Genomic DNA, 22,400 nt, shown 5'->3' with positions numbered 1-22,400 from the left:
TCCATCAGCTGCTGCACAAATGGATTAATTTTGTTGCTTGCCCTCAACACTCCCAAACCCCCTCGTGTGTGCTGTGCTGGTTCCTCCCTGCCCCAGGAATCTGTCACTGTGTCCAGAGCAGCAGTGACCTGGCAAGGAGGGGAGGATTCCTCCTCAGAAGCAGCAAACCAGCACAGAAATGGGAGTGTGGCAGGGCAGGGAGCCCAAACCTGAATTAGAGAGTGCTGCCTGTGCAGGAAGGAAGTTGTACAAGAACACCACAGGACTCTGAGCAGCCCAAGTGTGAGGTGGGGAAAGGTTTTTTGCAGAGTCCACATCCTGAGGGTTGTGCTGCTCTTTCACCTGAGCTGCCAGACCTTGGGGGAAATGTTCCCCAGCCAGCACACGGGGCTGGTCCTGCTCTCCAGGAGATACAGGGAATATTTCTGCTAATAAAGGGAATATTTCTGCTCCAGGAAATATTTCACAGGTGCCCAGAGCAGCCGTGGCTGCCCCTGCATCCCTGGCAGTGCCCAGGGCCAGGCTGCAGCAGCCTGGCACAGTGGAAGGTGTCCCTGCCATGGCAGGGGTGGCACTGGGTGGGATTTAAGGATCTCCAAACTATTCTGGGATTCTGTGATCCCAAACACCATCCCAGGCTGCTCCAAGCCCCATCCAACCTGGCCTGGAATATTTCCAGGGATGGGGCATCCCATGAATCCCATCACAGAGTCACTCCCAGCTGATTTATTTTAACTTCTCCAGGTTCCCTCCTTCCCACAAATATTACAAACCTCCTCATTTTTGGTATCAGGATTTTCTATCCCCGGTTTAAAGCTCGGTTTTACCCTTGGCAGTGGGATCCAGTGGCAGAGATTCCCTCTTGTTTATCAGCTCAGGAATGAATTCCATGATTTTCAGGACCCACAGAGATGCACCACGGTGCTGTCTCATCACCACCAAAGTCCTAAAAAAAAAAAAAAGACTTTTTTATATAAAGGGAAGGAGGGAACAAATTAAAAGGAACAAGAAATCGGGTACAGGCAGCTCAGGGGGGTTGGAGAGCAGAGAGAGGCACCCACTCCTGCTCTGAACTCCAGATGAGTTTTTTAGATTAAAATATTAAAAAGATAAAAAAGACAAAACCATCTTACAGAGAAGCTAAAATGAGAGTGGACGTGCCTCTGGATGAGCCCCTTGCTCTGAGCAAAAATTCCATTTTTTCTCTGTGTGTGTCTGTGTCTACCAGGGGGAGCTTGAGGTGCAAGGAGGTCCCAGCACCACCAGAGATCAGCCAGAGGCTCCCCTGTGGGACTTGTTCACCTCCCCAACAAGTCAGCTTGGAAATTATTGAACCTGAAACGAGACTGAAGAAGCAATAAATAAATTTAACACATAATAAATGGTGTATTAAATGTGCATCTGAGCTGCAGATTTAAACCCTTCGTGCCATTGTGATGCAGGAGGGCGTGGAATTCATTCTGGTTTGAGGTTGGCAGCACAGAGAGCTGGGTTTAGGCTCAGCTTAGTCACCAACTGATGGTGTGACTTTCATTTGCTCCTTATCTACAGAGTCTGGGTTACTGCAGCTGGCAAAGCCTCAGGACCAAAGGCCAAAAGCTCCTTAAACACTTGGGAAGAGCAGCAGGAGCAGGGGATGCCAGAAGCCTGCTCTGGGTAACCTCTGTTACTCTGTGTCTGCACCTGCCCACCCTGCCAGGGTTTGGCTGGCAGTGAATTGTGGAGAGATGGGGTGGCAGATAAAGGCACTGCAGGGGCTAAAATTGGATTCCAGGCAGGGAGGTTTCACAGAGCTCAGTAACACCCAGGCCCTGGGGGATTTCTGAGCACACAGAGTGCAGATCAAAGCCCAGATTGTGGCCAAGGCTCTGCAAAGCTGCAGAGAAGTGCCTGGCTCAGCAGAACCCTGCTCAAAACCTGCCAGGGCAAAGCCAGCAGCAGCTGGGGCGGCCTCGCAGCAAAACTGGGGATAATCCTTAAAAATTGTGAGTTTTGGGGGCGCCTCTGCCATCCCTGGGCCTTTGTGGGGTTTGGGGAGGAGGGTGAGCAGTCCTGCCCAGGGCTGAGCTCAGGCTGAAACCAGGCTGGTGATTCAGAGCAGGGGATGTGAGAGGGGAGGCTGGCGCTGGGTCTCACCAGGCTCCCCCATCAGTGCCAGCCCCCAGTGCCACCTCCCAGGGCAAATCCCGTGAGAATGGCCCTGGGAGAGCCCTGGGAGCAGGGATGGGATGTGGGAGCAGGGATGAGGAGGAGCAGGGATGGATGGAGGAGCAGGGATGGGATGGAGGAGCAGGGATGGGGTGGGAGAGGGAGGATGGAGGGATGGGATGGAGCAGGGATGGAGGAGCAGGGATGGGATGGAGGGGCAGGGGATGGAGGGGAGGGACAGGGATGTGGGATGGAGAGGGAGGATGGGAGGAGGAGCGGGATGGAGGGAGGGATGGGATGGAGGACAGGGCTGGATGGAGGAGCAGGGATGGGATGGAAGAGGAGGAGATGGGTGGAGGAGCGGATGGGATGGAGCAGGGGTGGGAGAGGGGGATGGAGGAGCAGGGTGGGATTCAGGAGGAGGAGGAGAGTGTGGGCAGGATGGGATGGAGGAGCAGGGATGGATGGAGGAGCAGGGATGGATGGAGGAGCAGGGATGGATGGAGGAGCAGGGTGGGATGGAGGAGCAGGGATGGGATGTGGGAGCAGGGATGGGATGGAGGAGCAGGGATGGGATGTGGGAGCAGGGATGGGATGGAGGAGCAGGGATGGGATGGAGGAGCAGGGATGGGATGGAGGAGCAGGGATGGGATGGAAGAGCAGGGATGGATGGAGGAGCAGGGCTGGGATGGAGGAGCAGGGATGGATGGAGGAGCAGGGATGGATGGAGGAGCAGGGATGGGATGGAAGGAGGGGGGGAGGAGGGGGGGGAGGGGGGGGTGTGGGGAGGGGGGGGGGGGGGAGGGTGTGGGGAGGTGGGGGGGGCAGGGTGGGGGGGAGCAGGGTGGGTGGAGGTGATGGAGGGCAGGGTGGGTGGGCAGGGAGGGAGGAGCAGGGGAAGAGAGGGAGGCAGGTGGGTGGGGGCGGGGGGGCAGGGCTGCACACAGTGAACACACAATGAATTACAGAGGGGAATGAATTAACAGGGCAGACTCTGTGATTGCTGCTCCCCAAACCAGCCAAGCCTTCCCCCAGCAGAGAGGAGTGAATCCTGCCCCAAGCACAGAGGAAAGCCCTCGGGCTGAGCCCCTGGAGGATAAATACAGCTGTGGGTGTGTGTGGTGCACCATCCCATCTCCCAGAGCAAACCCTCCCGTGGGCCCTCCCTTGGCAGGGCTGGCAGCTCGGGGGAAGCACAACAACGGGATTTTCCAGGCTGGGTGACTCATTCCATCCTGCTGGGGACAGCAGAGTCACCGAGGGATGGCAAACACCGAGCCACTGCTGAGGGGACCCCAGAGCAGCCGCCTGCAGGGAGGGACGGCTCCTCCTGCTGCTGCAGCTGCGGCTGCTCTGCCCGGCCACAGCTCCATGGCCAGGCCCCAAGGAAGGACAGATGGACACCAGGAGGGAGTGACGGAGCTGCTGCAGGGCTGGAGCCAGGCTGGGACACCTGGGGGTGCTCACCTGGAGAGGAGAAGGATCCAGGCAGAGCTCAGAGCCCCTGCCAGGGCCTGAAGGGGCTCCAGGAGAGCTGGACAGGGACTGGGGACAAGGCCTGGAGGGACAGGACACAGGGCATGGCTCCCACTGCCAGAGGGCAGGGCTGGATGGGAGACTGGGAATTGGGAATTGTTCCCTGGCAGGGTGGGCAGGCCCTGGAATAGAATTCCCAGATTTGCTGTGGCTGCCCCTGGATCCCTGGCAGTGCCCAAGGCCAGGCTGGACACTGGGGCTGGAGCACCTGGGACAGTGGGAGGTGTCCCTGCCATGGCACGGGTGGCACTGGGTGGGATTTGGGGTCCTCTCCATCTCAAACCATTCCGGAACTCGGCATTCTGTCCCTCCCTCCCCTCCCCTGCTCTCCCGCACATCCCGGGCTGCGCTCACAAAACCTGCGGCCGGCAGCGCCAGGACACTGCGAGCGAAGGGAACGCGAGACTTTGCCCCGGGCTGTGTCCCTGCCAGCGGCTCCTCCCGGGTTTTAATGGATTCTGTGGTCAGCGGGAGTCAGCAAAGGAGGAATCGTAGGGAAAAGCAGAGTTTGGGGCTTAATGTTGTGGGAGAGGGCAGAGCAGGAAAGGAAAATGGAGGAAAAAGAAAAGGGGAAAAGATGAAAAAGATAGATGAAAAAGATAAAAAAGATAAAAAAAATTAAAAAGATAAAAAAGAAAAAATTGAAAAGATTAAAAAGATAAAAGATAAAGATTAAAAAGATACGATAAGAAAGATAAAAAAGAAAGGGAAAAAGATGAAAAAAGATGAAAAAAGATAAAAAAGATAAAAAAGATAAAAAAAAAGATAAAAATATGAAAAAGATAAAAAAGAAAGGGAAAATATGAAAAAGGTGATAAAGATAAAAGATGATAAAAAGATTAGATTAAAAAAAGATAAAGATAAAAAGATAAAAAGATAGATAAAATCATTTAAAAGATTTTGAAATATTTTAAAATATTAAAAAGGAAAAAGGAAAAGGGAAAGGGGGAAAAAGGAGAACGGGTAAAAAAGGAAAAGAAAAAGGACAAAGAAAAGGGAGAAAAAGAAGAAAAAAAAGTAATAGAAAAAGAAAGAAGAAAAAGGAAACAAGACAAAGGCAAAGAAAAAATGCGAAAGAAGAGAAAGGGGGAAAAGAAAAAAGAAAAGCGGAAAACAACTATATAAAGGAAAGAAAATTTACAAAGAAAAACCAAAACTTTTTTAAAAGAGAAGAAAAAGGAAATAAGAAAAAAATAGAAGTAAAAAGGAAATAACTGGTGGACCGGTGATTTCCTCCCGCCTGTCGCTAGACGACAACCCCGATCACCTGAGCCATCCATCAGCACCTTCCCCCGAACGCGTCCGGGGCAGAACCGAGGCAACCCGCCCGGAGCGGAACAAACCCGGGGCAGCGAACCGTCCAGCACCTTCCCCCGAACGCGTCCGGGGCAGCGGAACCGGCCCGGGGCAGCGGAACCCGCCCGGGTCAGCGGAACAAACCCGGGGCAGCGGAACCGCCCGGGGCAGCGGAACCGGCCCGGGGCAGCGAACCGGCCCGGGGCAGCGGAACCAGCCCGGGGCAGCGGAACGGCCCGGCCCCGCTCCGGCGCTGCGGGCGGAGCTCCGGGCCCGAACAGCCCCGGGCGCGCATGGACCGGCGGCGGGGACGGGGCTGCGTCCCACCGAACCCCCTCCCGGAGCTGGGAGGGCTCTGGAGAATGGGAACCGTCACGGGAACTGATGAAGAGAGAGGGGAAACAAGAGGTAAAAAGGAGATTTTGATATTCGGAATTTTGTGGGGTATTAACTCCCCCAGCCCCTTCAGTAAATTAATGATGATTATTGGCAGGTAGGGAAAGGAGTCCAAATGTTGCTCCTGGGTTTTGGGAGGAGGAAAAGGAGCTGGAGGCTCAAAGGCAGAATTTGGGATTCCTGGGAGCTGCACATGTTGTGTCCCCTCATTTCTAGATCTGCCCTGACATACCCGTGCTGAGGCGTCCGAGGTAAGAAAAGCTGATCACAACCAGGCAGAAAAGCTGGGTTTATGTCACTGATGGCCTGAAAAGAGAAGGAACAACAATAGCAAGATATGAAACTCTGTTAAATGTGGCAGTGGGTTGTGGGAGTGCTGCAAAAATGAGAGAAAGCAGAAATCATCTTACAGAGAAGGTAAAATGAGAGTGGATGTGCCTCTGGACGAGCCCCTCGCTCTGAGCAAAGAATCTATTTTTTATCTCCTCTTCCTCTTCCTCTCCTCTCCCTCCTGTTCTCTTTTTCCCTTTTTCCCTTCCTTTCCCGTCCCGAGCATCCTCCGGGCCAGGCGGGGCCGGGGCGCAGGCGGAGCTCGGAGCGGCCGCGGGGCTCGGGGTGAGTGACTGCTGCTGCTCTGGGATTTTCATTGCCCTGGGATGTTCCTGCTCCGGGATTTTATTTGCCCTGGGATTCTCCTGCTCCGGGATTTTCATTGCCATGGGGTTCTCCTACCCCGGGATTTTCACTGCTTTGGGATTCTCCTGCCCTGAGATATTCCTGCTCCGGGATGTTCCTGCACTGGTATTTTCATTACCCTGGGATTCTCTTCCCCGGGATTTTCATTGCTTTGGGATGCTCCTGCTCCGGGATATTCCTGCTCCGGGACGTTCCTGCACTGCGATTTTCTTTGCCCCAGGGTTTTCTTTGCCCCGGGATGCTCCTGCTCTGGGATTTTCATTGCTTTCGGATGCTGCTGTTCTGGGATGTTCAATGTTTTGGGATTCTCCTGCCCCGGGATGCTTCTAACTTGGGATTTTCTCTGCTGTGAGATGCTCTTGTCCTGGGATTCTCCTTGCCCTGGGATGCTGCTGCCCCGGGATTTTTTTGCCCCAGGATTTTCTTTGCCCCGGGATTTTTCTTGCCCTGGGGTGTTCCTTACCTGGGATTTTCTTTGCCCTGGGGTGTCCCTTACCTGGCATTTTCTTTGCCCCGGATTTTCTTTGCCCCGGGGTGCTTCTGTCCCGGGATTTTCCTGTCCCAGGCGGCTCCTGCCCCGGGATCCGTGTTTTCCAGCGATGCTGCTGCCCAGGAATTCTCACTTTCCCCGATGTCCCCTGCAAGCTGGGATGGAGCAGCCCCAGGAGAGCAGAGCCCAAGGCCCCTCCTGGCAATCCCTGAGCTCCGATTCCATCCCCCACTCCTCCAGCTTTGGGAACAGCCCCGGGTGGGACAGTCCCGAGGTTTGGGGTGACCTGGGGTGCCACTGTCCTCCCAGAGCTTCCCCAAAAACTCAGCCAGAGCCAGGAACTGGGGATGTGTGAGATTCGGGGCACAAATTTGGGGTTATTCTGCCTGAAATGACTGAGACGTTCCTCTTTCCTCTGCTGCCCGGTCTGTTGTTCCTGCCAGTTCCGGGAAGGCACAGCAGAGGTTTTTTAGGGACAAGTGGGGTTGAAAGCCAGCTCTGAGCTGTGGTGCTTCACAGCTGCTTTCATTTCAGAGCTGCAGGGACAGCCAGAGTCCCTGGGGCACACCCACAGCGTGCCAGAGAGGGTGGCCTGGGGCTCTCAGAGGAGATTTTGGGGGTAAGAGCACGAACAGGACCAGGCTGGTACCCAGAGACATCCCCTGGGCTTATTTCAGTACCCTCCAACCAGCAAGGCTGATTTCCCTCCCTGTTCTGTCACCTGGGAGGGGCGTTCCCATTAATTTCCCCCTATTAATTCCTCTTAATTTCCCATTAATTTCCCCCTGTTAATTCCCCTGAATTTCCCATTAATTTCCCCCTATTAATTCCCCCGAATTTCCCAAGAATTTCCCTTTTCCTCAGCTCTGAGCTGGAGCTGCTCCTCAGCAGTTTCTCATCCTTTACTCCCATCACAGCTCACATCCTCTGACCAAAGGCTTTGAAGCAGGGCTGGATTTTAGGCTGGATTTTGAGCCTGGATTTGAGGCTGAATTTTGAGGCTGGATTTTGAGGCTGGTTTTTAGGCTGGATTTGAGGCTGAATTTTGAGGCTGGTTTTTAGGCTGGATTTTAGGCTGGATTTTGAGGCTGGTTTTTAGGCTGGATTTGAGGCTGGATTTTGAGGCTGGTTTTTAGGCTGGATTTAAGGCTGGATTTTGAGGCTGGATTTTGAGGCTGGTTTTTAGGCTGGATTTTAGGCTGAATTTTGAGGCTGGATTTTGCCGGTTTTCTCAGCTATTTCGGGCCCTTTGCTGTCAGCAGCAGCTGTTTGCAGGCTGTTGACACAGCCCCCAGGCTTAGTGGAAGGCAGAGCATTTCCCTGAAGAAGCTGCTGAGATTGCTCATCCCGGCACTTACGAATCACCTACAGAAGGCACCACACGAGCAGCTCCCGGCTGAGCTGAGGCTCTGCTGCCAGGCTCAACACCACAGCCTCTGGATTCTAACAAAACCAGAGAATGTTCATTAGAAAGGTCTCACAAAATGAGCATTTGGGATTTTCCAGACAAATCTTTTTTTCTACTTTACTACTTTCTACTTTACAATAAAGTAAAAGGAGTAAAGCAGGAAAAAAGTAGAAAACCACAACGATGTGTACATGATATCCCCACTTTTTTGGAGCTGGTAACAGGAATTCCTCTCTCTCCAGGCACCAAAATGCCATTTCCACGGATCATGCCCTCAGCACTTTGGTTGGTGCTGCATCTCACAGCAGGTAAGAGAGGCTTCTTCCTACACAGCAATTAACTCTCAGATGAGGCTCTCAGCCTAATTAGGGTGGGGTTTTTCCAGCTTCTACCCCGAGTGCCAGTGAACATTTTCCTTTCTGGGTTAATGAATGATGCAGGGAGTTTGTTTGGTTTTCAGTTCCAGGCAGAGCTGTTGGGTTCGTGAGAAAAGGCACCGGGACAGGCAGAGCTCATAAACAGGAAAAAATCACAGAATCCCAGAATTTGGGTTTGGGTTGGGAGGACCTCAGAGCCCGCCCAGTGCCACCCCTGCCATGGCAGGGACACCTCCCACTGTCCCAGGTGCTCCAGCCCCAATGTCCAGCCTGGCCTTGGGCACTGCCAGGGATCCAGGGGCAGCCACAGCAAATCTGGGAATTCCAGCCCAGCCCCTGCCCACCCTCCCAGCCAGGGAACAATTCCCAATTCCCAATCTCCCATCCATGCCTGCCCTCTGGCAGTGGGACCCATTCCCTGTGTGCTGTCCCTCCAGGCCTTGTCCCCAGTCCCTGTCCAGCTCTCCTGGAGCCCCTTCAGGCCCTGGCAGGGGCTCTGAGCTCTGCCTGGATCCTTCTCCTCTCCAGGTGAGCACCCCCAGGTGTCCCAGCCTGGCTCCAGCCCTGCAGCAGCTCCAGGTCCTTCCTCCAGCTCCTGCCCCAGCTCTGCTGACCCAGGCACTTTTCCAATCCCAACAAAAGGACGGTTCTGGCAGTTTTTATCTGGGATTTTGGGGACTGGGAGTGACCCGGGCTGCTGATCCCAGACAGGTCCCAGCAGTTCCTGTGCAGAGCCTGGAATTTCTCCACCGAAGGTCTGGGGAGGCTCCTGCTGGAGCCCAACCTGTCCTGCAGCCAGGGGAGGGTTCTGCTGAGGCTGTTTTGCTCTTCCCTTGCAGGACCCTGCAGGAGGGGGGCAGTGAGTGCCAGCAGAGCCGCCCGTGGCACCACAGAGGTCTGTGCCAAGGGGACCATGACCGCCAGCCCCTGCTGTGCCGTCCCTGGGGGCACCAACGTCACCCTGTCGTGCCAGCTGGCAGCCCCACGGGCACGGGGCTGGTGCTGGGCAGCGATTTTCCTCAACAGCTCCGAGCAAACCCGAGCCTGGGGGGCCTCAGTGAGCAAAACCTTCCTGGTCACTGCCCACGGCAGGCACTACTTCACCTGCAAGTGCATCTGTGGGGACAGGACAATGCTCATCTGTGGCATCGACATCCACTGTGGGAGTAAGGAAAATCCCTTCTTAATCACTGCCTAAAGTCCTTAATTACTCCTTGCAGCTCCCCTGTGGGAGAGGGAAGCCTGCGAGGCACCGCCAGGGGTGGCTTTGTCCAGCACTGCTGCTGGGAGTCCCACTGGGAATATTCCTGGCTGGAATTGGGCAGCTCTGTTATTCCTGAAGGGAGAGAGGCTCAACAAATCTGCCTGCCCAGAGCAAACAACACCCGCCCTGCCCTGCATGCCCTCAAATGGCTCCTACCCACGTCTTTGGGAAAGCACCACTGGAGCCAGCCTGGATGGAGCTCTGGCAGCCTGCTCTGGTTGGAGGTGTTGGCCTGAAGGACCCTGAAAGGTCATGGATGTCAGGACTGACAGGAATTTCTGTTTCAGACCCTCCAGATGAGCCCAGGAATGTGTCCTGTATCCAGAAGGGGACACAGGGACGTCCCACCTGCACCTGGCACAAGGGCAGGCTCACCTACCTCCCCACTGCCTATGGGATAGAGTGAGTGCTGGGGTGCAAATACAATCAATGCCTAATTATCCCCTGCAGCAGCTTCCTCATCATGCCCTGCAGCCCCCTCGGGGTTCAGTGAAGAGGCTGTGCCAGTCCATCCCTTGGGAAAGGGAGCCCTGTCCCCACACCCCAGGGCTCACCCTGTCCCCACGTCCTGGGGTGAATCCCTAAGCCAGGACACCCCACACCCCAGGGCCCCCTGTCCCACTCCTGGGGTGAATCCTTAAGCCAGGACACCCCAGCCCCCAGGGCTCACCTTTCCTGCTCCACAGAAATCCAACCGATCCTTTGCTCCTGCTCCAGGCTCTCCAACGGCACCGACGCCTTTTCCTTTCCAGAAGAAGCTCCCAGTCAGGTGTCGTTTGGCTCTGGGGCTCTGAGCAAGCTGGATTTTGACTCCAATTACACCGTGGTGGTTTCTGCCTCCAATCCATTGGGAAATGCCTCTTCCCAGCCATTCACCTTCATGCTGATAGACATAGGTGAGGCACCACTGCCCCCCTCTCAGTCAGCCCCAGACCTTGAGGGAGAGCTGAAAATATTCAGGACCTTTTAGAAAAAAACATTAAACCTGTTGGAAAAACCACCCATCCAGCCTAAGGCAACAATCCTATTTTCCACCTAACCCCCCCTTCAGGGCCGCGCTGCCTCACTGAGCCCTGTTTGTTTCTCTGGTTGTTTCTCTGTTTTGCTGCCAGTGAAGCCACTCCCTCCCGAGTTTTCGGTGGAATTTGATGATTCCTCAGCCACCAGCTGCACCATCGTGTGGCACCACGAGGCACAGGCACGGCACTGCAGGCTGAGGCACCGTCCCCTCGGCAGGCACGGCTGGAGCACGGTAATCCTGCTGGGATTCAGGGAATTCTGCAGCTGCTGGCCAGGAAAGGGCTCTGGGGAGAGCTCAGAGCCCTGCCAGGGCCTGAAGGAGCTCCAGGACAGCTGGGGACAAGGGATGGAGGGACAGGACGCAGGGAATGGCTGGGATGGAAAGAAGGTAGATTTAGATATTGGGATATTGGGAAGGAATTGTTCCCTGGGGAGGGGTTGGGATGCAATTCCCAGATTTGCTGTGGCTGCCCCTGGATCCCTGGCAGTGCCCAAGGCCAGGCTGGACACTGGGGCTGGAGCAGCCTGGGACAGTGGGAGGTGTCCCTGCCATGGCAGGGGTGGCACTGGATGGGATTTAAGCTCCCTCCCAACCCAAACATTCCAGGATTCCATGAAGTTTTTACTGTAAGTGGCGAAAAGAACATTTTGCTGGGAGCTGAGCACATCACCCAGACAGAGATTTTGCTATTGGCACGTAAGGAATAAGGGATTTTTCAGATGAAGTCCTGCAGGTCTGATGATTCCTTTGAGTTTCTGAGGCTGCCTCAGCTCAGGATTTCTCTGCTGTTTTTAAATCCGTGTCTGGATTTGTAACTCAGCCTCTCGCTGCCTGCAGCCCTTGTTTCCTCGGGAGTTTAATACCAATTTCCCCATCCCCACTGAAGGTCAAGAGCCTCAGCAGGGAGAAATTCCATCTGCAGGGGCTGGAGCCCGACACAGCCCACGAGTTCCAGGTGAGCTGCAGGATGCTGCCGGGCCGGGGGCTGTGGAGTGACTGGAGCAGCAGCCAGGGCAGCACCCCAGCAGCAGGTAAAGGTTAATTGGTGTTAAACTGGTAAATTGGTAAAGAACTGCCCTGCCCAGGGCAGCACCCCAGCAGCAGGTAAAGGTTAATTGGTGTTAAACTGGTAAATTGGTAAAGAACTGCCCTGCTCTACCCTCACCCAGCTCTGGGCTCTGCACCCACAGCAAACTCCAGCTCAGGAGCACAAACTCTGCTGGGCTGCTCTGGGCAAACTGCAGATCCAGACCCCGAGCCAACAGGGAGAAGTTTCTGTAAGAAATTTGTGGTTTTAATGAGCAAACAGCGAAGCTGCTCCAAACCAGAGCTCCCTGAGAACAGCTGAAGGGTTTAGGGGTTGGAATGAGATGATTACCCCAGTAATTCTGTGGCTCTCTGCTCTCCTGCTTGGCTTTGGCTGCTCCTTTTTGTGAATTACTGCCAGCCCGTGGGGCTGGTGCTGTTCTGAGTCACCCATTTCCCCTTTCCCCCGTGACAGCAGCAATTTCTGTAAGAGGCATTGATGGATTCAGCAGGTGTGAACTTTTCCCTGCCTCCCCCACCTTCCTCTCAACAGTTTTCTCCCCTTTTCGTTGCACCCTGAGTTTGTGGCTGTCACCCCCACCCTGCCCCTGGGGTTTTTAGCTGATCTTTGTGCCCTCAGAGCCAGGGGAGGCTGCAGACAAGCACCTCTGGGTGCATCCTCACCGCCCGGTGCTGCAGGAGCTGAACTTCTCCACAAGCTGTCTCCTTGCAAACCCAAAATCAAATCTTTCCAGGGAGAAATTCCTGTTCCTTTTTGTGTGAAGTACCAAAAACCTCGTTCATGCGGCTCACAGGTGTTCAAACCCAGGCTGGAGGGCAGCAGATGCAATCCCATATTCGGATTTTTCTGCTCTGAGCTCGCAGCCAACGCTCTGGTTTTATTTCTGCTGCTGCTTTTTGTTTCTGTTCCAGTGCCTCTCTGCAGCCACTCCAGGACAAGCTGCTCCCACCATGCTGACCTGGGGGGGTTTGTGCCTGAGCCACAGCCCTGGGTGCTCATCAGCTGCCCCTGCTCCAGCTATCAATGATTAGTGCTTGAATGGATGCGTTGGTGCTGCTCAGGGTCCCCGAGGAGCAAAGCTCTGTCATTCTCTGTCACCTCAGCTTTCCTTACCCATTCATCTCTGATGCTGGATTTTGGGAGCCAGGTCTTCCCTTTGATGTCATTTTGGGAGGTTTCTTCAAAATACCAAGAGTTTCCAGTCAGAATTGTGGAAGGAACAGGGGTTTAAGCTGCCTCAGAGAAGCTGTTAAAGGCATTTATTAGACAGGAACCACATCCCCTCATCCGAGGCTGCCTGTTGTTCTGGGATGGATGGAGCCAAGCCCAAGGACCTTCAGGAGCCTCAAATTTATGCAAAGACAGGACTAATGCTGTGCTTTGATGTGTGGCTTCCCTTGGGAGCCATCCAGATTACTGAGGTCAGGACAAAGCCACCGGCACATCCCAACTCCTCTCCCTGGGCTTATGGATTGTTCTCCTCCTGATCCCACCCTCAAAGCAGCCAAACAACAGCAAACCCGGGTTATCACACCCTGCAGCACTCCAGGGGCATTTGAAAGATTAAATTTGAATTGCCTCAGGGGTTTTACCTCCTCGTTTGTTGGCTCCAAACCCCAGCCACTGCCACTGCTCTGCTTTTCCTTGTCTCCAGTGCCAACGGGGACCCTGGATGTGTGGTACCGGCAGCAGGAGCTGCACGCGGGGCTCCAGAACCTCTCCCTCTTCTGGAAGGTGAGTGCAGTGAAACCCCACGGCCTGGCTGGAACAGACAGGTGGCTGCACAGGAGGGCAGCAGCCTCCCCTGAAATGGAAAATGAAACTCCCTCCCTCCTAATTGTTATAATTTTGAAATTAAGAGGCTCTCAGGCAAAGATATGGGAGCAGGAATAAGATATGGGAGCAGGTCCTTATTAGGGAAATAATAAAAATAAAATGAAAATGCAGCAATACAAAACAAACCTGCCAGAGTGAGAGCAGGGGTGTCAGGGGGTGTCACAGCCCCGTGCCATGGGGGCTCAGCCCTCCTGCAGTGCCAGCTGTGGCTCTGCTGGAGCAGGGATCCTGCACAAGGGGGGAGTTTTCCTCTGCAGCTCCAGGGCTGCTGCAGATGGGCCTGGGCTCCTCTGGCAATGCAGGGCAGCAGAAAGCTGCTCCTCTGGGAATGCAGGGAGCAGAAAGCTGCTCCTCTGGCAATGCAGGGCAGCAGAAAGCTGCTCCTCTGGGAATGCAGGGAGCAGAAAGCTGCTCCTCTGGGAATGCAGAGGGCAAAGGCTGCTGTGGTGTCCCAAAGCTCAGATTGTATCCAGGTAGGAATGCTTGGCTCCTCCCCTGGGCGGAGCATCTCCCCATGGGATGATGGAATTTGATCAGCTATGCAGGGACACTCCCTGGCCATGAACAGAAGATAATTAATAATTAATGGCCCATGAACATCAGAGATCTCCTGGAGGGAGGATTGGCTGTGGGAGAGATAAAGAAAACTGCCCAATGAACAGAGTGCCCCACCTCTGACAGATGGGGATGGAACACACAGCCCCAGCCACACCTTGTAACCCAGGATAGCCCAGCAGAGGCAGCAAAACCCAGCCAGGTGAGGGGAAATGAAACCAGAGCCAGGTGACAGGAGAAAGGATGACTTTTAGGATGGCAGGGAAGGAGCACAAAGGTTTCACCAGTTCCCAGGGACAGGGAAACAGACCAAGGGTCCCCTCCCTATTTCTCCTCTTACTCATCAGCATTTTTCTGCCTGCAATTTCATGGAATGCCAGAATTATTTGGATTGGGAGGGATCCCGAATGTCATCCTGTTCCATAGCAGGGACACCTCCCACTGTCCCAGAGTGCTCCAAACCCATCCAGCCTGGCCTTGAGCACTGCCAGGGATCCAGGGGCAGCCACAGCAAATCTGGGAATTCCATCCCAGCCCCTGCCCACCCTCCCAGGAACAATTCCCAATTCCCAATCTCCCATCCATCCCTGCCCTCTGGCAGTGGGAGCCATTCCCTGTGTCCTGTCCCTCATCCCTTTATCCCAAGCCCCTCTCCACATTCCCCAGCTGACAGCATTTTTGGGGTCTGCTGGGCAGAGCTGGAAACATTCCACAGAGAATTTGGTGTAAAACCCACCAGAGTCAGGTAAAAAAATTCACTGTGTCGTCCCCCCACCAACACCACGCTGCAAGTGAAAGCAGAAATTCTCGTGTAATTTTGTGACCCCAGACTTTGTGGCTTCAGCTTGCAAACCTTTATCTTGCAGCACTTTCTTTATCAGGAGTGACTTCCTGCAGCATCATTCATAAAACAGGGTAATAAACTGCCTTTAGAGGTTTCACTGCAGCTCCCAAGCCAGGCTCACACTCAAGACCACTTCCTACCCAGGGTGTGCTCTTGTTCTCACACAAACACCCAGCAAAAGGGTTGAAAATTTAATTTCAGCAGGTTTCCAGGGCTGCCTCAGTCCTGAGCTGCTGCCAAAGCACTGCGAACATTTTGGTTTGTGCTTTGTTTCGTTATGACAAACATCAGCCAAACAAAGGAATTAATGTCACAGACACATCAGGAAACTGAAACTGAGAGTACAACTGCAGGCACCCAGAGGGTGCTAAAACCAGGGTGTGGTGTTCCACAGACTGTCAGAGGTGTCTTCTGAGTGGTTCAATTTAAATAATTCTTTATGGTGGCTTTAAGCAAAATCGAAGGTTTTCCTCCCAGGCAAAACCTGCTCATTTTGACAAATCCAGCCGAGCAGCTGATCATCTTTTTTTTGCCTTCCTTGTGAAGAGTCTGGCTTTCAGTGGGGAAAAAAAAAGAAGTGTGAATTCAGCCTCAGAGCAGGAAGGGTTTCAGTGTCCTCAGGACAGGAAGGGTTTCAGTGTTCTCTCACAGAAAAACTGAAATTGGGTGGGACAAATAAATCCTGAAATCGTTTGGGTTGGGATGGACCTTAAAGCCCATCCCATTCCATCTCCTGCCATGGCAGGGACACCTCCCACTGTCCCAGGCTGCTCCAAACCCATCCAGCCTGGCCTTGGGCACTGCCAGGGATCCAGGGGCAGCCACAGCTGCTCTGGGAATTCTATTCCAGGGCCTGCCCATCCTCTCAGGAACAATTCCTACTTCCCAACATCCCATCCAGCCCTGTCCTGCGTCCATGTAAAGCCATTCCCTGTGCCCTGTCCCTCCATCCCTCATCCCCAGCACTCCCAGCTGGCAGCACCTTGCTCACAGCCGGTGACAGAGGCACTGTCCCCGCAGGCTCTGAGCAGGTGGGAGGCAGGAGGGAGAATCCTGTGCTACAACGTGACCTTGGAATCCCTGGAGCAGGGCAAGCTCCCGGCACAATCCCACCGCACCACCCAGACCAGCTTCTCCAGGGTCACGCCCAGGGCGGGGCACAGGGTGACGGTGACCGCGCACAGCCCGCGGGGCAGCTCCGCCCCTGCCACCGTCCTGACCCACCTGGGCAGCCCAGGTAAGGCTCCTGCAGCTGGGGATGGCTGGGGGTACTGCTCTGCTAGGCCACACCCCCATTGTGCCACACCCCCACTGTGCCACACCCCACTGTGCCACACCCCCCATTGTGCCACACCCCCACTGTGCCACACCCCACCAGGCCACACCCCATTGTGCCACACCCCACTGTGCCACACCCCCATTGTGCCACACCCCCACTGTGCCACACCCCCACTGTGCCACACCCCCACTGTGCCACACCCCCACTGTGCCACACCCCCACTGTGCCACACCCCCACTGTGCCACACCCCACTGTGCCACACCCCCATTGTGCCACACCCCCACTGTGCCACACCCTGCCAGGCCACACCCCATTGTGCCACACCCCCACTGTGCCACACCCCACTGTGCCACACCCCCACTGTGCCACACCCCGCCAGGCCACAGCCCCGCCAGGCCACACCCCCACCGGGCCACAGCCCTGCTGAGATTGTGGCGCCTCCACCTTGTGCTCACCTCAGTGAACCTCAGGGATGTGCAGATGCCTTTTCCCTGCAGTTCCTGCGGGTGAGCAGCCCCTGCTCTCCCAGCCAGAGGGGCTCCAGCCCTCGGGATGGCCCCGTTCCTCCTCTGGAATCACCGCAGCAGCTCCACACCCCAGTGCTTCCATCGGGGCAGGGTGTTGGGGTGTGCCCTGCCAGCACCTGCCAGGGCTTGGGATGGCACAGGCAGGCCGAGCTGTGGGTGTCCCATCCATGAGAAAAGCCAGGAATGTCACTGTTCCTGCCAGCAAACCCTCACCCTGCCACCTTCTCTTTCACTATAATTCATTTTATCCTTCCCACGGTGCCAAAGTGGATGGGACCAGCAATCCCCACATCCCTGGTTTGACTGAGGCTGCCAGAACCTTGTGCTGACAGCGGGTTTTGTTCTCCCCTGCCAGATCTGCCCCCTCCCCAGCGGGTCTGTGCCGTGGGCCTGGGGAACAGCAGCATCCTGGTGAGCTGGAGCCCCCCTGCTGGAGCCGCCCTGCCCGTCGGGGGGTACCTGGTGGAGTGGGCAGAGCCCTGGAGGGAGCCACGCCTGCAGCCCCAGCACAGCTGGGTCAAGCTGCCCCCGTCCCACCTGTCCACTGTCATAGCAGGTAATGTCCACTGTGACAGCAGGCAATGCCACCTGTCCCCTGTGGTAGCAGGCAATGCCACCTGTCCACTGTGACAGCAGGCAATGCCACCTGTCCCCTGTGATAGCAGGCAATGCCACCTGTCCACTGTGACAGCAGGTAATGTCACCTGTCCCCTGTGATAGCAGGCAATGCCACCTGTCCACTGTGACAGCAGGCATACCACTGTCCCCCTGTGATAGCGGCTGCCACCTGTCCACTGTGACAGCAGGCAACACCACTGTCTCCTGTGATAGCACATGCCACCTGTCCACTGTGACAGCAGGTAATGTCACCTGTCCCCTGTGACAGCAGGTAATGTCACCTGTCCCCTGTGATAGCAGGTAATGTCCACTGTGACAGCAGATAATGCCACCCCGGGCTGGGCACAGCACCAGCTTGGTTGGAAAATATTCTTGGCAACAAGTCAGGTGGGAATTTGGGCTCCAAGGCCAAGCTGGAACAGTCAGGGATGGTGGAGGGTATCCCTACCATGGCATGGGTGGCACTGGATGGGCTTTGAGGTCCCTCCCAAGCCAAACCAGTCTGGGAGTCTATATTTCTATATATTTCTATATATTTCTATATATAAAAATATATTTATATAAATATATTTATATATAGTCTATATTCTATAGTCTATATACTTATATATATTCTATATATTTTCTATATATTTCTATAATTTTTACTAAAATCACTTCCAGGGATGCAGGGGCAGCCACAGCTTCTCTGGGCACCCTGTGCCAAGGCCTGCCCACCCTTTCAAGGAACAATTCCTAATTCCCAATATCCCACCCATCCCTGCTCTCTGGCAGTGGGAAACCATTAATTTTCAGTTTAAAGCCCAGTAAGGCTCTGCCAGGCTCAGAAGATCAGAGAAAATTTCTTTCCCTTCTTTATGAAAGATCTGTCAATAATCACAAGATTCATCTCAGATTTAAGCAGCTGCTGCAATATTTCTGCCCTGACTGCAAATCCCTGAAGATGCAGCTCTGCAGCTGTGATTTCTTCCCCAAATCCCTGAAGATGCAGCTCTGCAGCTGTGATTTCTCCCCCCAGAGCACATCAGAGATAACGTCTGCTATCAGATCCACGTGTCTGCACTTTATCAGGACAGAGCTGGGCAGGCAGCATCAGTCAGGGGAAACTCCACAGCTCAAGGTAAACCCCAGGAATGCTGTCCAGGTGTTTGTAAGGCGTTTTAAGCTCAGCTCTAACACCAGTCCTGTGCCTTGCAGCCCCATCAGCTGGGCCCCAGATGCTCACAACCCCCTGGGCCAGCGGTGTCCTGGTTTCCTGGGAGGAGATCCCAGCCCCCCAGCAGAGGGGCTGCATCACTGGCTACCACATCTACCTGCACAGGAAGGATGGGCAGGGCCAGCCCGAGGTCCATGGTGGGTGCCTGGGGCTGGAAATGCTTCTCCTGCTCCCCTGTCATTGCTGAGGGTTTTTTGGGGGATCAATCTAAGTCACTTTCAGCCTGAAACTATCAGATTTATTCCTGCTTCTTCCTGACCTTCCTATTCTTTTTCCTCCTCTTCTTATTCCTCTTTATCTTTTTCTTCCTTACCTTCCTCATCTTCTCTTCTCCTTTTATTTTTCTTCCTCCTCCTCTTATTCCTCTTCTTATTCTTCTTTCTTCCTCTTCTTCTTCCTATTCCTGCTCTTATTCCTCTTCCTCTTCTCTTTTTCTCTTACTCATCTTCCTTTTCTTTTTTCTTATTCCTCTTCCTCCTATTCTTCTTCCTCCTCCTTTTCCCTCTTATTCTTCCTTTTCTTTTTCCTTATTCCTCCTCATCTTCTTCCTCCTTCTTTTCCTCTTTCTCCTCTTACTCATTTTCCTCTTCCTTTTTTTCCCTCTTACTCGTCTTCCTTTTTCCTTAATCCTCTTCCTCCTCCTCTTCTTCTTTTTCTTTTTCCCTCTTATTCTTCTTCCTTTTCTTTTTCCTCCTTCCTCCTCCTCTTCTTCTTCCTATTCCTCCTCTTATTCATCTTCCTCTTCTTTTTTTCTCTTACTCCTCTTCCTTTTCTTTTTCCTTAATCCTCTTCTCCCTCCTCTTCTTCTTCCTCTTCCTTTTTCCTATTATTCTTCTTCCTTTTCTTTTTCCTTCTTCTTCTTCCTATTCTTCCTCTTGTCTTCCTCTTTTTTTTCTCTTACTCATCTTTTCTTTTTCCTTATTCCTCTTCCTCCTCCTCTTCTTCCTTCTCTTTTCCCCTCTCCTTCTTCCTCTTCTTCTTCCTATTCCTCCTATTTGTCTTCCTATTCATTTTTTTCTCTTACTCGCCTTCCTTTTTTTTTTCCTTAATCTTCTTCCTCCTCCTCTTCTTCTTTCTCATCCTTTTCGTTTTCCTTATTCCTCCTCTTTTTCCTCCTCCTCCCATTCCTGCCTCCCCTCAGAGCCCGGTTCCAGCTGCGGGCAGTAAATCCCGTGCCAGGCTCTCCATTCCCACCCCTGTTTTCCCCGCAGCCGTTCCCGCCGGGGCTCCTCGCTCCCTGCACCTCCCTCACCTGGAGCCGGGCGAGCACCACGAGCTCTGGATGACAGCGGCGACCGCGGCCGGGGAGGGGCCCCGGGGCAACAGCGACAGCGTCTGCCTGGACAGTAAGGACACGGTGCCGGGGCACTCCTTGCCCTTGGATCCCCTTTCCCGCTCTCTGGGAATGCTTTCCCTGCTCCTCTGCAGTCACTGGAGCTCTCCAAGCCTTCTGAAGATCTCTTGGTGGTGAAGATTTGCAGTTTCAGCTGTGTTTGAGATGTGGAGTCTCCTCCTTTGCCTTCAAGCTCCCAAGTGCTGTGCTCTTTCCTCTGTGGTGAAGGGTGGTTTATCCACAGAGCACAGAAAGATTTGGGGTTTTTTTCCTCTTTTGGTGGAGCTGAATGGTGGCTGCTCTGCATTCCAGGTGCTGGGGGCTGGCTGACTCTGGTGCTCATCTGCAGCTTCTTCATCCTCTCAGCCTGCCTTTGTTCTGTGCCTCCAGCAAGGAGAGTGTGAGTGGATCCATCAGCTGTGTCCCAATAAAACCGGGGTGGTTATAAGGAGGGATTAAATCCCACAAAGGTTTGGGTTGAAAGAGATCTTAAAGCCCACCCAGTGCCACCCGTGCCATGGCAGGGAACACCTGCCACTGTCCCAGGTGCTCCAGCCCCAATGTCCAGCCTGGCCTTGGGCACTGCCAGGGATCCAGGGGCAGCCCCAGCTGCTCTGGGCACCCTGTGCAGTGCATTTTAAAAATCTTCACTCCTATCTAATCTAAATCAACCCTCTTTTAGTTTAAAACCATTTTCGCTCATCCTACAGGATGGTCATGCCCCTTCATGAGCATGGAACAGCGAGGATTGTTCAAAATGAAGGTTTCAGAGTACATGAATGATAATAAAATCAGGCTCTGAACTAATACACCTGTAGTCCATAGATACTGTGAATTTTTAACCAGATCTTGAAACCAAACTGAAGGGGAGCAATCCCTGGGAATTATCCCCACCCAGCCAAGAGCTCTGAGGGCGGATCCACAATCACACCTGGGTTAATTCCACACCCGAGGAGCACAAGGGTGCTGCAGGTCTCACCATTCACGTTTTTAATTGCATGTATCCCCCCTGCAGGCTGCAGTGGCTCCTGTCCTTCCTCCTGCCGCAGTGGCAGAGCAAAGCCATTCCCGACCCTGCCAACGCCACGTGGGCCAAGAGCTTAGCGGCTGCCAAGGTAAATTAGAGGGGTTTTCCTTCTAATCCCACAACCTTCATTAAAAAAGCAATTGGAGCCATGCGAGCCAGTAATCTCCTGAAGCAGCAAATCCAGCAATCTCTGGCAGGGGATAATCTCCGCTGGAGGATGTGCTGGGCGAATTAAAGTGCAGAAGAACGCTGAGATCTCCCGTTTCCAGCGGGATGAGCGGCTGTGGGGAGCGAGTCCCGGAGATCCGTGCCGGGATTCATTCCGTGTCCCCCCGCAGGCGGAGCTGAGCGCTCCCTCCAGCCCCTTCGTGCCCGGCGGCGCCTTCGAGGAGCCCGAAACGAGCCCGGTGGAGGAGACCCCGGCTCACCCCGAGCCCCCCAAGGCCGGGGACAAGGTGGAGGTGGGCAGCGCTGGCAGCAGGGGGCACGGCGACTGGGCAGCGGAGAGCTCGGCGGAGGAGCAGCAGCTCCCGGAGCTCTACCAGAGGCTGCTGCTGGAGGCGATGGAGCCCCCGGAGCCCGCGGCCGAGTACATCTCCAGCCCCGGCACCCTGGTCCCGGAGCCGGCCCCCGAGCCCGACCCCAGCCCCCTCTCCGTCTTCCCAACCTCTGCATTCCTGCCTCCCGCCCTGTGCTGCCCAGGGAACCTGACTTTGGACCGAGTGAAACTCGGCGGCAGCTCCTGACCGAGGTAGGCAGGGGGCGATGTGAGCCCGGCAAGAATTCTGGCACTTTACAAAACATTTCGGTGCGTTTTGATGTGAGCTCAGCCTGGATTTTGGCATTTTACAAAGCATTTCGGTGTTTTCAATGAGCTCAGCCTGGATTTTGGCACTTTACAGAGTATTTCAGCGTGTTTTGATGTGAGCCCTGCCCGCATTTTAGCATTTATGAGATATTTCAGTGTTTCAGCACAGCCAGCCCAGTCCCTTACATGTGACACCTCCGAGTGACAAAACCCTTCCCCAGGCACACCTCACCTTAGGACATGGCAGCTCCTCTGCAGAGGCACACTGGGGATGCCAGAGCTGGATTTTGGGAGCCCTTCCTGCAGCCTGGGCTGCCTCAAGCCCTGTTCCAGAATAACAGTTCAAAATCATCATTTCCACCAGAAAGAGCAAGGAACTGCAAAAGGGAAGGAAGGAAAAGCTCAGCACCTCTTGTTCCTCCCCTGGCACCAAGTCACAGTGTCCCCAATGTCACCAGACTCACAGGGGACACAGCACCCAAGCCAGGGCCCCTTTCTTGCCTCAGCTCAGGGCAGGAAAATTCCTCACCAGAACTAAAAGCAGCAGGCAGCATCTGTACTCGGTCAAATGGATTGTCAAGAGGAATTTAAGTGATTTATTGGCGTGTTCTAATTACAGGCTGCAAGGGTGTTACACATTTAATGACTTTGTTTACCAGATGTGTGTATATAAATA

At 54.2% G+C, this 22,400-nt stretch overlaps 1 protein-coding gene across 1 annotated transcript; it reads left to right on the top strand.

Annotated features, from left to right (window-relative positions):
- The first annotated feature begins 9,260 nt into the window (after positions 1-9,260).
- Positions 9,261-21,700, top strand: LOC115906383 (interleukin-12 receptor subunit beta-2-like). Its single transcript, XM_030953531.1, has 13 exons — positions 9,261-9,513; positions 9,899-10,013; positions 10,329-10,507; positions 10,724-10,863; positions 11,519-11,663; positions 13,335-13,414; positions 15,936-16,152; positions 17,078-17,278; positions 18,359-18,460; positions 18,538-18,693; positions 20,202-20,289; positions 20,905-21,004; positions 21,255-21,700. The coding sequence occupies exons 1-13, from the start codon at positions 9,261-9,263 to the stop codon at positions 21,660-21,662; spliced, it is 2,184 nt and encodes a 727-aa protein (XP_030809391.1). The 3' UTR covers positions 21,663-21,700.
- The last annotated feature ends 700 nt before the right edge of the window (positions 21,701-22,400 follow it).

The sequence above is a fragment of the Camarhynchus parvulus genome, chromosome 8, assembly GCF_901933205.1.
Source record: "Camarhynchus parvulus chromosome 8, STF_HiC, whole genome shotgun sequence".
NCBI lineage: Eukaryota > Metazoa > Chordata > Aves > Passeriformes > Thraupidae > Camarhynchus > Camarhynchus parvulus.
Note: the sequence above shows the minus strand (reverse complement) of the source record. Positions and strands in the feature narration are given on the sequence as shown.